Source organism: Telmatherina bonti, assembly GCF_933228915.1.
Source record: "Telmatherina bonti genome assembly, chromosome: 2".
Classification (NCBI taxonomy): Eukaryota; Metazoa; Chordata; class Actinopteri; order Atheriniformes; family Telmatherinidae; genus Telmatherina; species Telmatherina bonti.
The window spans coordinates 38,567,634-38,580,235 of NC_136620.1; the positions used below are offsets into that span (position 1 = coordinate 38,567,634).

At 45.7% G+C, this 12,602-nt stretch overlaps 1 protein-coding gene across 1 annotated transcript in view; it reads left to right on the plus strand.

Moving 5' to 3' along the window:
- The window catches only part of hipk2 (homeodomain interacting protein kinase 2), a 65,031-nt gene that overhangs the window by 46,307 nt on the left and 6,122 nt on the right, over positions 1 to 12,602 (plus strand). The window contains exons 5-14 of the mRNA XM_079253247.1: positions 510 to 596; positions 3,651 to 3,835; positions 3,942 to 4,104; positions 6,057 to 6,282; positions 6,460 to 6,581; positions 9,092 to 9,222; positions 10,142 to 10,324; positions 10,451 to 10,768; positions 11,253 to 11,497; positions 12,421 to 12,581. Coding sequence (XP_079109373.1) covers positions 510 to 596; positions 3,651 to 3,835; positions 3,942 to 4,104; positions 6,057 to 6,282; positions 6,460 to 6,581; positions 9,092 to 9,222; positions 10,142 to 10,324; positions 10,451 to 10,768; positions 11,253 to 11,497; positions 12,421 to 12,581 — 1,821 coding nt within the window. The remainder of the gene's footprint in view (positions 1 to 509; positions 597 to 3,650; positions 3,836 to 3,941; positions 4,105 to 6,056; positions 6,283 to 6,459; positions 6,582 to 9,091; positions 9,223 to 10,141; positions 10,325 to 10,450; positions 10,769 to 11,252; positions 11,498 to 12,420; positions 12,582 to 12,602) is intronic.

A 12,602-nucleotide genomic window follows, 5' to 3' on the forward strand; every position in this document is an offset into this window, starting at 1 on the left:
AGGCATCCTGAACATGTTTTTCTCTCATGTCTGAAGAGCGACTGCTCAGCTTTAATTTGACCTTGCCATGTGTTTCCATGCCACAGCAGCTGTGTTGCCTTGCTGACTGTAATTAAAGATACTGTGTGTTAAGTCAGGAGAAATTTTATCGTCAGATCAGCACAGATATGTTTGGTGTAAATCTGCATCTGTTGAAACACAAAAGTGACATGTTTGTTCTTGTCAAGTACACATATGTCCAGGTGCAGCGATGCAAAATCGGCGTAGTCTGTATCTTGTTGCAGTGTTTGTGTAAAATGGCCTGTTTCTCCACATGCAGCCCCCCTCCCAGATCTTTCTTAGTTGTTGGATGAGTATATGTGTGCTACCCCCGGGTTGCTCAGAGGGTAAGCTGAGGTCTGCTGCATATCAACAACGAGAGGTTATAATGAGCCAAATGTAAATAATCCGTTTCCAGAGGGGAAGTTTGATGGGATTTTAGAGGAACATCTGCTTCTTGTCTCCCACAGACTCCAGAGGACCACGAGGGTGAAACAGGGATCAAGTCGAAGGAGGCTCGCAAGTACATCTTCAACTGCCTGGATGATATGGCGCAGGTATGCTGCTTCAGTCTCACAAATCAAAGCCCTTCCCCTTCCCCCCCAAATCGGACAATAGATGTTCTTCTCACTCTTGCTCTGTCTTTTTTCTCTTCAACCACCTGACTGGTATTTGAAGCTTCTTTGATGGGGGTGTGCAGGGTCCAGCGCCAGTTTTCATCCATCACATCCCAAGAATTATCTATCATATATTTGAAATCCTTTTAAATATTTATCCTGCCAAGGTCTGATCTCCAGCTGCAGCGTAGCTCCACTGATACATAGAATTTTACAGAGTGAAATGAAAGCAGCTGTTCGCTGAAACCCCTGCCCAGCTCTGCCGCTGCTCTTCATTTTGCTTAACCGCTATCTAATAACTAACAGACAGATATTTGAAGTGAACATGTGGTGTGGCTGGTTGTCAGATTTGATATGTACACTTTGTTTCCTTATTGAAGCTGTAGGAAGAGTTGTGGCTGTCTTGGCTTTGTACATCTGCAGCATATGAAGGGAAAAAAGCTGTGTTCTCCTCATCTTTTCTCTTAGACACTTACAGTGCATGTACATGCTTCAGAGGATTCTAACTAGCCCACTTTGCTCAACTGGTTAGGCTGCTGCACGCCCTGAATGTTTACAGAACTTAAACAAGTCATATCATCTGAAATCTTGGAAATAATGTAAAACTCCTTCAGCAGACACGGCTGAATGTAAGGTCACTTTGCTCTGCAGGTCATCTGTGCACAGTAGGAAGGTTCTCGTGTTTCCATGGCATTTCAGGACTTGCTTGACAGTGAGCAATAGTTAGAGTTGTTTCCTTCGCCCTCGCTCCGTTCTGCTATCAGACTCGGTTTTTATGATGAAAAATGACAACGTTTTTTCTCAGCGCTCCTCAAACGTCTTGACAGAGCTGTTGTCATCATGCTCCATGATCAAGCTACTGATAAAGACTTGCCAAGAGATAAGATTTAGGCGAGTGAGTTTCTTCCTTTGGAAGATGGTCATCCTGATTGCCAACAAGCAGCCGCCTCTGGAAACTGTCCGTGTGGACACGCAACACATGTAGCTCCTTAAATAATGGAGACAATTATGGTTGTCCAGTAGTGCCCAGGGCCGCTGTCAGACCAGTCTAGAATAACATGTATTCAGCTGGGACAAGATGGTTATCACTTCCTGGGATTGTTAAATTTGCAGTTACTGAACACACACACACACACACACACACATGGTGCAGACAGTTTAATGAAACCAACCTGCAGTGGTATGATATCCCCCTGGGTCATCTCTGGCTTCTACGCTTCAAGCTGTGCGTCCTGTCTTCGTCTGTTGTTCACCAGAAACACAGAGGAGGCACAACAGAGCAGCTCAGGCTTAATGTGGGAGAAAACTGCCTTTTTCGCCCCATCTCGCCATCCTGACCACATAAACAAGACAGCATTGTGGACATCTGTCTCTGCGTGTATAATGGATGATATAGCTGAAGGCCCTGCAAGACAGAGGGGCTGGGTGCCAGGAAGAGATAATGAACCTCCTTTCAGTCGTGGGAAATGTTTGGAAGCTTTAGTCACAAGTATATCTAATTTGAGTAAATCAGACACCAACTTACAGTAAATGCAGGACGCCGCGAGGAGCCTGATAAAGATGCGAGGAACTGCACGAAAATGGATTCGATCTGCTAGTTGTCAGTGATGGGAGTGGAGCCATGGCGTGGTCTTCTTCTCATCTTTCTTTTATCACACACACTTAAAAACACACTATTCTTCTCATCCAGATAGAAATAGTCTTTAAATGAAAGCGAAATCTGCGCACGTTGGGATTGTCTCGAGGGCAGGTCTTCATCATGCATGTCATGATCCCCGTCGGCTCGATGTGTCCCGTTCGACATCCGCCAGCCCTGCCATTGGACCGCCACATCAGTGCACGCATGTGACACGTCAGCCAGCTAAGACTGACTGTGTGAGTTGAAGTCCATCGCTTTTTATTTTAGTGGCCAAAGGAAACTTTTCTAGATGATTTTTTCGATCTAAAACCGTCCCCCGTCGTTATTTATTAGATGGCATCTTCCTTCTGCTTATTATTCATTGTGTATTATGTGGCGACTAACTGTATACATCTCCCCAAAGTCATCTCCAGTAGAAGAGGACGCTGTGATTATTTTTCACCTCATTCTGCAGATTATTCCTTTATCGAGCCAGCGGAGACGGCGAACAGAGAGGGATGGTTACAGAACCTGAATAACCTGCATATAGAAAGAGGATTGAATCAGATTTGCTATGTTGACTGGCAGCACATCTGATAGACCCTGGGGCAGGCCTATAGATAAGCAACGCGTCTTTATGAAAAACAGGCCTGCTTCCACCGCACAACAGTCACAATAAACAAGGCTGCCTGTCTGTTGCCACAGTCTCCGTCCTCCTCGCACCGCCTGACAATCAGGACTTGCTATATCACGACCTTGTCTCATTTCCTTCATTCCTCACCAGACATGGCAACGCTAAAAGTAGTTCTAAACATCCCAATCGGTGCACCACGTAACGAATCAGTCATTGCAACTCTTTGTTGCTTCGCATTAAAGCGTGAATGTGCTGCTTTGCACAGTGTTTATCCACAGCTGAGCTGCATGTTTACTAAACAACGTTTGAAGGCAGCTTCCTAGAATTCTCGTTGCCACGTTCACCTTTTTGGAGCTGCTTACAAAACGATGTCCTGTGTGTAGAAGCTTTTTAATGACTGGCCAAAGGCGATGTTTGTTGGCTTTGTGGGGTTTTTTTTGTTTGTTTTCACATTTCAGGGACAGATAAAAATCTCAACGAAGGGCGCCAGGAGATATTTCAAGTGGTGCTATGAATACCGCTGCAAATGTTTGAAATGTCACAAAGGTGCAAGGTTATCACCAGGCTCTGTGCCACACACTCTGACACCCGGACTTGTGTGTATTAATAGGTCGCTCCATGGGAATAGGGTGCGGGAGAGATCTTCCTGTCATCTTGTGGTGCATGAAAGACCTTGAGGTCTCAATCAGCCTCTGAGGAAGCATGTGAAATACTAAGATGTGTGTTTGTTTTCCTCCTTCAGGTGAACATGACGTCCGATCTGGAGGGCAGTGACATGCTGGCGGAGAAGGCCGACAGGAGGGAGTTCATCGACTTGTTAACCAAGATGCTGACCATCGACGCCGATAAGAGGATCACCCCCATTGAAACGCTCAACCACCCCTTTGTTACCATGTCACATCTCCTCGATTTCCCACACAGCACTCAGTATGTCCTCAACAAGCCGTTCTCATGCTTTTTATACAACAATCATTTTATTAGTGAAGCCAGAGTCATAGAACACGCCCGTTCCTCCTCTCCCGTCCCCCTGCAGCGTGAAGTCATGCTTTCAAAACATGGAGATCTGCAAGCGTCGCGTCAACATGTACGACACAGTCAACCAGAGCAAGACGCCCTTCATCACCCATGTGGCCCCCAGCACCTCCACCAACCTCACCATGACCTTCAACAACCAGCTGAACACTGTGCACAGCCAGGTAGGAGCGTGCAAAGAAACCTCCTCATTCATCCGTGTGCTGCAGGAAACCAGTGACAGTGAACTTCTGTGCTGTCAGATGGAAGTATGGAAATGAGGTTAGCTGTGGTTTATTGCATTTGCATGGTAGGTCTCAATGAAGTTATTGCTGCGACGATGATACGCCGTATATAAAAACAAACATGGCTGAATAAATAAAAAGTGCAAATGAAAGACATGCACAAGACCTTCAGATCATAGAATCATAGGGTACAGAATAAATAACAGCTTTACCATAAATAACCATGCATGTGTGTCGTGATGATCTGTTAAAGCGGCGTCAGAAGTTTGAACTGTGCTTTTCGGTTGTTTAGCAGCTTAGCAGACACCAAGCGCTCTTTGTGGACGTTTTATATTTAGTTTCTGTACGTTCCTGCTGTTTGTCTGCACGTTTGCGAGCTTACTGGCGGCTTCTCTGCCTCAGTGCGTGTATATCTGTCTGCCTGCGTTTCAGTCTGTGCCCCAGGTCCTGTGGGATTGTCACAAAGTGCTGATTACACACATGACAAGCCCCACTTCCTGCTTGCCTTGCATTCTGGGGCTTTCAGGCCTTAAGAATCCCTTTACCAGGCTTCCTCTCTTTTCCCCCTCCTCTCAGTCCTGTCCTCCTCTTTCTTCTCTTCTTTCCTTCCATTTCCCTGGGTTGAGCCTGTGGTGCTTTACCGCGTCGTTCCCGCACAAGGCCTGAATCCAAACTGCTGACTTTCGGCTTCTGCCGGAATCACCAAGCGTCTGGTTGCAAGGTTTTCCAGATTGTGCACAGTTACAACTCCTGCTATATCCCACATCCCTCTCTTTAGTAAACAGACTTCTCGGTCAACAGCTACGTCAAGCCAACCCACACTGTTTGGCATTCAACAAATACCCAATCTCGCTGTGACTCCAATGGATTAACATTCCCCCAGTCGGCCTTTTCTTTGCGTCTGACTCTCAGGGCATACAGACAAACTTAAACTTAGTGATTTATTCACCGTGGAAAGCCTCTTTGCTTTATATTTTCCTGCTTGCTGGCTCGTTTTTTCAAGCACAGCACTATATTGATTATGTTCTCGCTCAATGTCCACCAGACTCGCTGAGGAGAACATATAAAAAATGACACTGCTGTCTATGTTTTCCCCCTGATAAAATTAGATAGTGTTTCATTAAGAACGTTCTACACACACACCGAAAACATGGCGTCTCTCGAAAGCATTTGTTTGTATGTGAAATGTTCCCAGGTGGTCTCAGTGTTCCTCATGTCTTATTAAAGGCAAAAATAAGCTCAAGTTACCTAACCTTGCATTATCACTCAATGAATGTTGGTAAGGAAACATCATGGTTGTTGATTTAGAAGCTCAAAAGTGAAACATTGACATGAAATGTCAAATTTTGCTGCAGGTTGTTTAATCATCATACATCTACAATCATATTTCAATCATAAGATAATCTTATTACTTTAACACTCATTTAAGTCATTTAAAGTGATAATGAGGGACATTTTTATGCTTCTGTGGGGGTGATGTTCATTCATTTAAAATTTGATGTTATTTCTGAAGGATATATTGAAAGCAGCACATCATTTTAGCATGTCCTGGTGAAAGCTTTAAACGATTTGCCTTCATTTACATTGATAAAATTTTGCTCTTTGATGCTTGATTACTCTTGGTGTTGTAGCATTGATTGCATCTCCACTCGCACCGTTTTTTTTCCCCCACTAATTAATCAAATCAACTGTCTGCATATTTTACAACCAATTCCCTCATTCTTTAATTGGCTTTGATGCCCCGTTTTCCATCCTCTTTCAGCCTAGCGGTTCTTTTCACACATCTGTGTCTCCATTACGTCGATTCCTCCTTGGATCACCTTCACTTCCCTGTCCTCCCCGTTAGTACCTCAACTCTCATAATTTTTATTTTGGTCCCACCATTCCTTTAGGCCACCAACCTGGCTCCCTCCTCCACCAACAATGCCACCCTTTCCTTTGCAAGTCCTGATGTCTCCATACTTAACTACCAATCTGCACTCTACCAGCCCTCCGCTGCTTCCATGGCAGCTGTGGCCCAGAGGAGCATGCCCCTGCAGCCTGGGGCTCCTCAGCTCTGTGCTGCTCGGCCTGACCCCTTCCAGCAGGCGCTCATCGTCTGTCCACCAGGTTTCCAAGGTAAGGAACCCTTTCCAGTCAATATGCGTTTGAATACATGGCTAAAAAGTGGTTATTTCAACCACAGCAGAAGGAAATAATCACCTGATGAAAGTGTAGCGCGTTATCTGATCTCTCTGAGGTGTTTTGTTGTTTACAGACGACACAACAATATCCATGTTCTTTATTTTTGCACAGGGCTGCAGGCATCCCCTTCCAAGCACACCAGTTACTCTGTGCGGATGGAAAATGCCGTTCCCATAGTGACGCAGGCCCCTGGTGCCCAGCCTCTGCAGATTCAACCTGGCCTCCTTACACAGGTAGGAAGAGACTCAAGTGTCACAGCAGGTGAACTAATGGAGTTATTTGGATCTTAACAATAGGAACATTTAGTGAACTTTGTGCTGCTCGGATTCAAATAGAATCTTGTCTAAGAATAGTATCTACCGATGTAGGATGGAAATCACTCAGTGTCTAAGCCCCTTCTGCTGCTGCTTTCTTCCCAAGTGCGTTAAGGCAGGCTCTCCTGTGCATTGCTACCCTCCCACTGACCCAGCTCTTCTAACGGCAGAGGCTGCCACGGTCTGATGCACCTAAAGCCAGAAGTCATTCAGACAGAGAAGGCCTTCAGCTGGGCCTGCTCAATGGGACCAGACCTGGAGCTGCTTTTATGCATGTTGTTGCAAGGAACAGAGAACGACTGTGCATCGCTCTCTCTGCACGACGACTTCCATTGCCGCCACATCTTTGTCCCTATGGAAATTTCCGTGAAGGCTTTAAATATCCCTGAGAATCCAGGGAGTTTGAAGCGCTCCCTTATCTCCAGTTAATCATCCAGTAGGCAGGCAAGCAGCAAAGCTCTGCCTCTGCACATGCCCATGTTTCTATGCTGGGTTAATCTGTCAGATACCAAATGGTGATTAACTCCACGGTTGCTTCCAAGTCAGGCGCTCCAAATTACAGGCCTCAGAGGATCCTCAGAGGTCAGGCAAAGCCTGGATCCGGCTCAGAATGACCAAAAAACTCCACAAACATCATCAGTTCTGGAGATGCAGTAGATCAAACAAACAGCGGCGAATGAAAACAAACAAGAGATTCTTAATGCAACGTCTGTTGCATTAAATAAGAGTCTATTTCACATTTCTGCCATGCTCTGCAGGTGTTCATGGTAACCTCTGTCTGCACACATGTTAAACAAAGAGAGGCAGCAGTTAACATAAGCAGATGGTTTCTGCAGACCAGCGAACAGCTCTCCTAATAACTGGGTGTGTGGTGTGTGTGTGTGTGTATCTCTCTGTGTTTATGCCTTTACTGTGGGAGGTCTCACAGGCGTGAGCGAGTTGTGCTTCCCTCTTGGCTCTGCAACTTCATCCGTTCACTGTCACACATGCACCCTTTTCCCATTTTGGACCTGTTGTAGAGGAGTTTAACCCCCCCCCTCCCCAAGCACCTGGCTTCCCAGAGAGAAAGAGAGAGCAGTAAAGGAGGCTCCAAGCTGGGAGGAAGGGAAACCAGTAGGACCTTTATCTGGAGCAGGAATGCAGAAAATGTGGAAACAATTGGGGAGTGAGAGCTTGGGCTTTGTAAGCCCTGAGGTGACAAAGGGTTTTCACCCGGGGAGTGCAGGTCGAGGTGGGAGGCGGTGGGCCGCTGATAGTGATGGTAGGCTCTAAAAAGAAAGAAAACAACCTCTTAACTGGGTTACCATTTCAGGGCAGACAGGCTGGTTACACAACGCAGACGCCTAGTGAGAAAGGCATGTAGAGTGCCAGGAATGGAGATAGAGCAAGGAGGAGGAGCAGGAGACGGATGGATGTATTAGAGTCTCTTAATGGCATGTTGATAAAAGGCCTTGGATGTGGTCTAAGATGTAAAGACCATCTCCAGCTCCAGAATGTTCCATTAGCGATGTCAGTCATCAATGCAGAGACAAGGCAGCCCTGTTAGCCTGCAGATGCCCCCTGCAGCCCTGGACTCTGCAACCTGCCTCAGACAAAAACAAATTCACACAAGCATGCGAGCAGAATATAGAAGAGAGGAGCCACTTTGTGTCAGAGGATAATGGAAAAAGACAGAGCAAAGCAAAAAGATAACAGTAGAAATAAAGCTGCTACATCCACAGATTAGCTGCTTTGCATTTTGCTTTTTTACAATGCCTCTCTTTTCTCCTCCTTTTCCTATTTAAATGTGCACGCTTGCCGTTCACGTTGATGCTGTTGTAAATACATGTGCAAACAGCATTAAAGGAACAATTCATTAGCCCAGACATTAAAGTGCTAATCAATAGAGCTGCATTAAACTATTAGGGCTACACACACGGCAACACACCAACATGTTCAGGCATGCATGCACGTAAACTCATCTTGGGGCATATCATGTTGGCTGCTCCTTCTGTTCTGTATCAGAAAATATAAAGTCGAGCTGCTTTAATAGACCTGAGGATTTAATTAAAACGTAGACCAATTTGACTCAACACACACTCGTGCGCACACGTGTGTACTCAGTCATACATAAGCACACACAGAAATGACCACTGTATCTTCATTAAGTCCTGGTCTTATCTCTTTGGTCAATGGGTGTCTCCTTGAAGCAGGCAGAGTTTATCTTTATTTTTGTCCAGCTTGAAATGTAATTATTTGGCTCTGAAAGGAAAATGTAATTCATCACATCACCTGCAAACGAGTCGGCAAGTTTCTTTTTCTGCGGACAAAGAAGATAATCTCATGCAACTTTGCAGCTTCTAATGGACTCTGTTGAAACTGTTTTAATTTGTGACAGCTGTCTGTTAGTTTGTCTCTGCTTTTTCTGACCCCGTGTTGTCCTTCCACAGCAGGCCTGGCCCAGCGGCACCCAGCAGATCCTGCTGCCTCCAGCATGGCAGCAGCTCACTCACACCTCAGTCCAGCATGCCACTGTCATCCCCGACTCCATGAGCAGCACACAAACTCTCGCCAACTGGAGGTAAAAAGCAAAGCTTTTACACTTTTGTGCCGTTTTGTTTTTTTTATTTGTTTCATTTGCATTTTTAACTTTAATCCAGGAGAGCACAGAACATTACAGCCTACACTCCTAAACTCCCACTCCTCTTAGGAATTTAGCTGCATAAACAAATCTAATGACTGACATGTTAAAAACAAAGAACATTTTACATATTATACTTTATTTATGCCTCTTTCACACTTCAGATGTCAAATAACATAAATAATGTGTAGCTTAGTAGTTGAAAATGCACAAAAGAAAGACATGATGCCAGGAGACGGATTGACTGCGGAAGCTGACAGCCTGTCCTTTATCTTTAATGAATCACCATCTCCAGATGAGCAGTTCTTCTTTTGCACGCTCAGATTTACTTCAGGGAGATGGGATATATGTACATGTAGAGACATCATGTGGAGGGTAGCCTGTAGTCTGCCGCCACAGTGGCTTGATAAATGGATGGATAGATGGGAGCAGGCTCACTGCAGGGAGATAAGGAGGAGACAGGTATATAATGTCCACGTATGGACGGCTGCTGGGGCCACGTATGCTTCGACTCATTCCATCTGTGACTAGACACCCCCTCCCTGTCTCTCCCTCCTTTCCTGTCCAGTGGCAGCTCTCTAAGTCCTCGGAGAAAAGATTGGGAAAGTGTCGCACTTCCTCTGCAGAGCTATCGCTCCACAGCTGCTGGTGTCAGCTCCTCTGCCCTCCCTCTCTGCTCCCTCCTTACCCCCCCCCTCGCCTGCTTCAGTCTCTTTTATAGTTAGCTGCTGCCACCCGCTGGCCTTAGTTTGAAACATTTCCTTGTCAATATTAAATTTCCCAGACAGATATCAGTGTCGTTCTGCGAACTTCTTCAGGTGTGCTAACGAGCGCTTTCCTTTCTGCTGTTAACTTACAGGAACTCCCACACGCATGGCAGCCACTACAATCCCATCATGCAGCAGCCGGCGCTGCTGGCTGGCCACGTCACGCTCCCATCCAACCAGACACTCAATGTGGGCGTTGCACATGTTATGAGGCAGCCCTCAACCAATAACAACTCCTCTTCCAAGAAGAACAAGCAGCACCAGATGTCTGCCAGGTACCTACAGTCGAATTGTCCTCGACTGGCTGTCAACAGTCCCTCTGGTCAAACTTTGAAGTCCTAAATCTGCAGCTTTTGTCCTCGGTAACGCCTCACTCACATGCATTTCTGTTTTTCTGCAAGGAACGTGTCGGCGTACGAGGTGTCGTCCTCTCAAGTGGTGCTGTCTCCGCAGCGCTCCAAGCGGGTGAAGGAGAACACGCCCCCACGTTGCGCCGTTCTACAAAACGGCTCGGCCTCCAACTGCCCGCCCACGCAGGGGTGCGGCGGGTGGGGGGCTAATGAGGCAGAGCAAGCCTCCAGCACCACGCGTGACCATCAGCATCAGCACCACATCCCCAGACAGACCATCGTCATTCCAGACACGCCCAGTCCCGCAGTCAGCATCATCACCATCAGCAGTGACACAGACGAGGAAGATGACCAGAAACAGAACAACGGGTCGGTCCTGGTGCTCTTCCTGCTTTATGCACCATAAACAGCCACAAAGGCTGGTAGTTTCTGATCAGCCTGCGTGAATGGCAAGCGTGCATCGGCTTTGGCTCAGCTGGAGAGGACGTTCTCCTCATTGTCCTGCTTTTAATTGGATCTGCATTCTTTTATACTGGAGAGCTATTTTCAGGGATGCATCTTAGTGTTTTTAGGAATGCGTGGCTGTAAAACCAGAAAATGCAACAAAATGAACAAAAAGTCAGTGACAGCACCTTTATGTTGTGATTTGCTTTCCAGAAAAACTCGCAGGTGTAGAAAGAGACAGGCATTAATAGAAACAGGAGTTAAACCCTTTATATCCCACTCTGTTTATTCCTCTGAGGAATCAACAAAAAAAATCCTTTTTTTTCCCAAAATGGATAAAAATAATTCAGATTCAGTTTTAAAATTCACACCTTTTATCTCCACTTTGCTCCCTCTGTGTTTCCTGCAGCTCGTCTTCTAAGCAGAGAAAGAATGTTATCAGTTGTGTGACGGTCCACGATTCGCCGGAGTCAGACTGCTCGAGCAACAACAGTCCTTACACTTTGGAGTCAAGACCCCCCAACAACAACAGCTATGACACAAAGACCACCATCCTGGACAACTACAACAACGGAAACCCCCGCACCATCATCATCCCCCCTCTGAAAACGCAGAGCAATGAGGTCACGAATGAATGTGAGCGTCTGATGCCAGGTAAAGCGTTAGTCCTAACGAAGCTAACACGTTGATCATTAACAACCTGTAGTCTTACATTATTCACCAGTGACTCACCGGACCCTGCTCTGACCCCTCCTCCATACGGTTCTCCATATTTTGACATCATGAGATGGATTACAGACAAAAAACAGCAGCAAACACACAGAACTGATAATATTACCAAGAATTTCATTCTTAAATATTTACATTTTCCCTCACATGGAGTTCGGAGTGGAGTCACATTGGAACTCCCTCCGTCTCCCTGTCTGTGTTTTTATACAGTCTTAGTGGTTTTTTGTTTGTTTATGTGATGCCTGAACAGTTTTGCTTTAATAACAGATGTGAATCTCCAACAAGAAAAGAAGTCAAACTGTTACTGCATAGATTACAGTGAGAATCATTTAGATATAATTCCTTTTTAAATGAGGTGAAATGTAACACAGTTGTCTCCAACTCCTGTCCGCGATATGGACCAACCTGCAGGTTTTAGTGTTTTCCTGGTACTGTTGTCATCTTCTGCACCTGCCTGTTAATGAACCATCCATCTGAATCAGGTGTGTTGCAGCAGGGAAACACTGAAAGCTGCAGGATCATCTTGACTTCTAATATAATTGCCAGCAGAAAACTGCTTTCAATCCCTTAACCTGTGCGGTGTTAAATGTGTCCTGTGCAAACAAGTGTTTGCTTTTAAAATCCCAGAATAGATCATAAACAGATCCAGTTAATAAATATTATTATAATATCAGACAAGAATTTATTGCTTTATTGATACCATGTTTCAACACTGCTGCTCCGTCATGCGCAGAAGTAAATAAAAGAAATAATGCCTAGATTTGGCTTCAGACACATGCATGCTCATGTCTCATGTACCAGTGCCTCCTTTCCAGTTGATGAAGCCACTTTTTTTTTATCCTCCACAGATGGGATGAACCATCAGAACTCAGCTTACAAGTTCAAGTCCTCCAACGGAGTCACATCTGGCAATAATCACATAGCAGGGGGCGTAGCTGGAGGCGGGTCCTATCGACAGCAGCGCTCAGGGCCACACCCACTTCAGCAGCAGCCTCTCAATCTCAGCCAGGTACAATGAGACAGGAGCTGG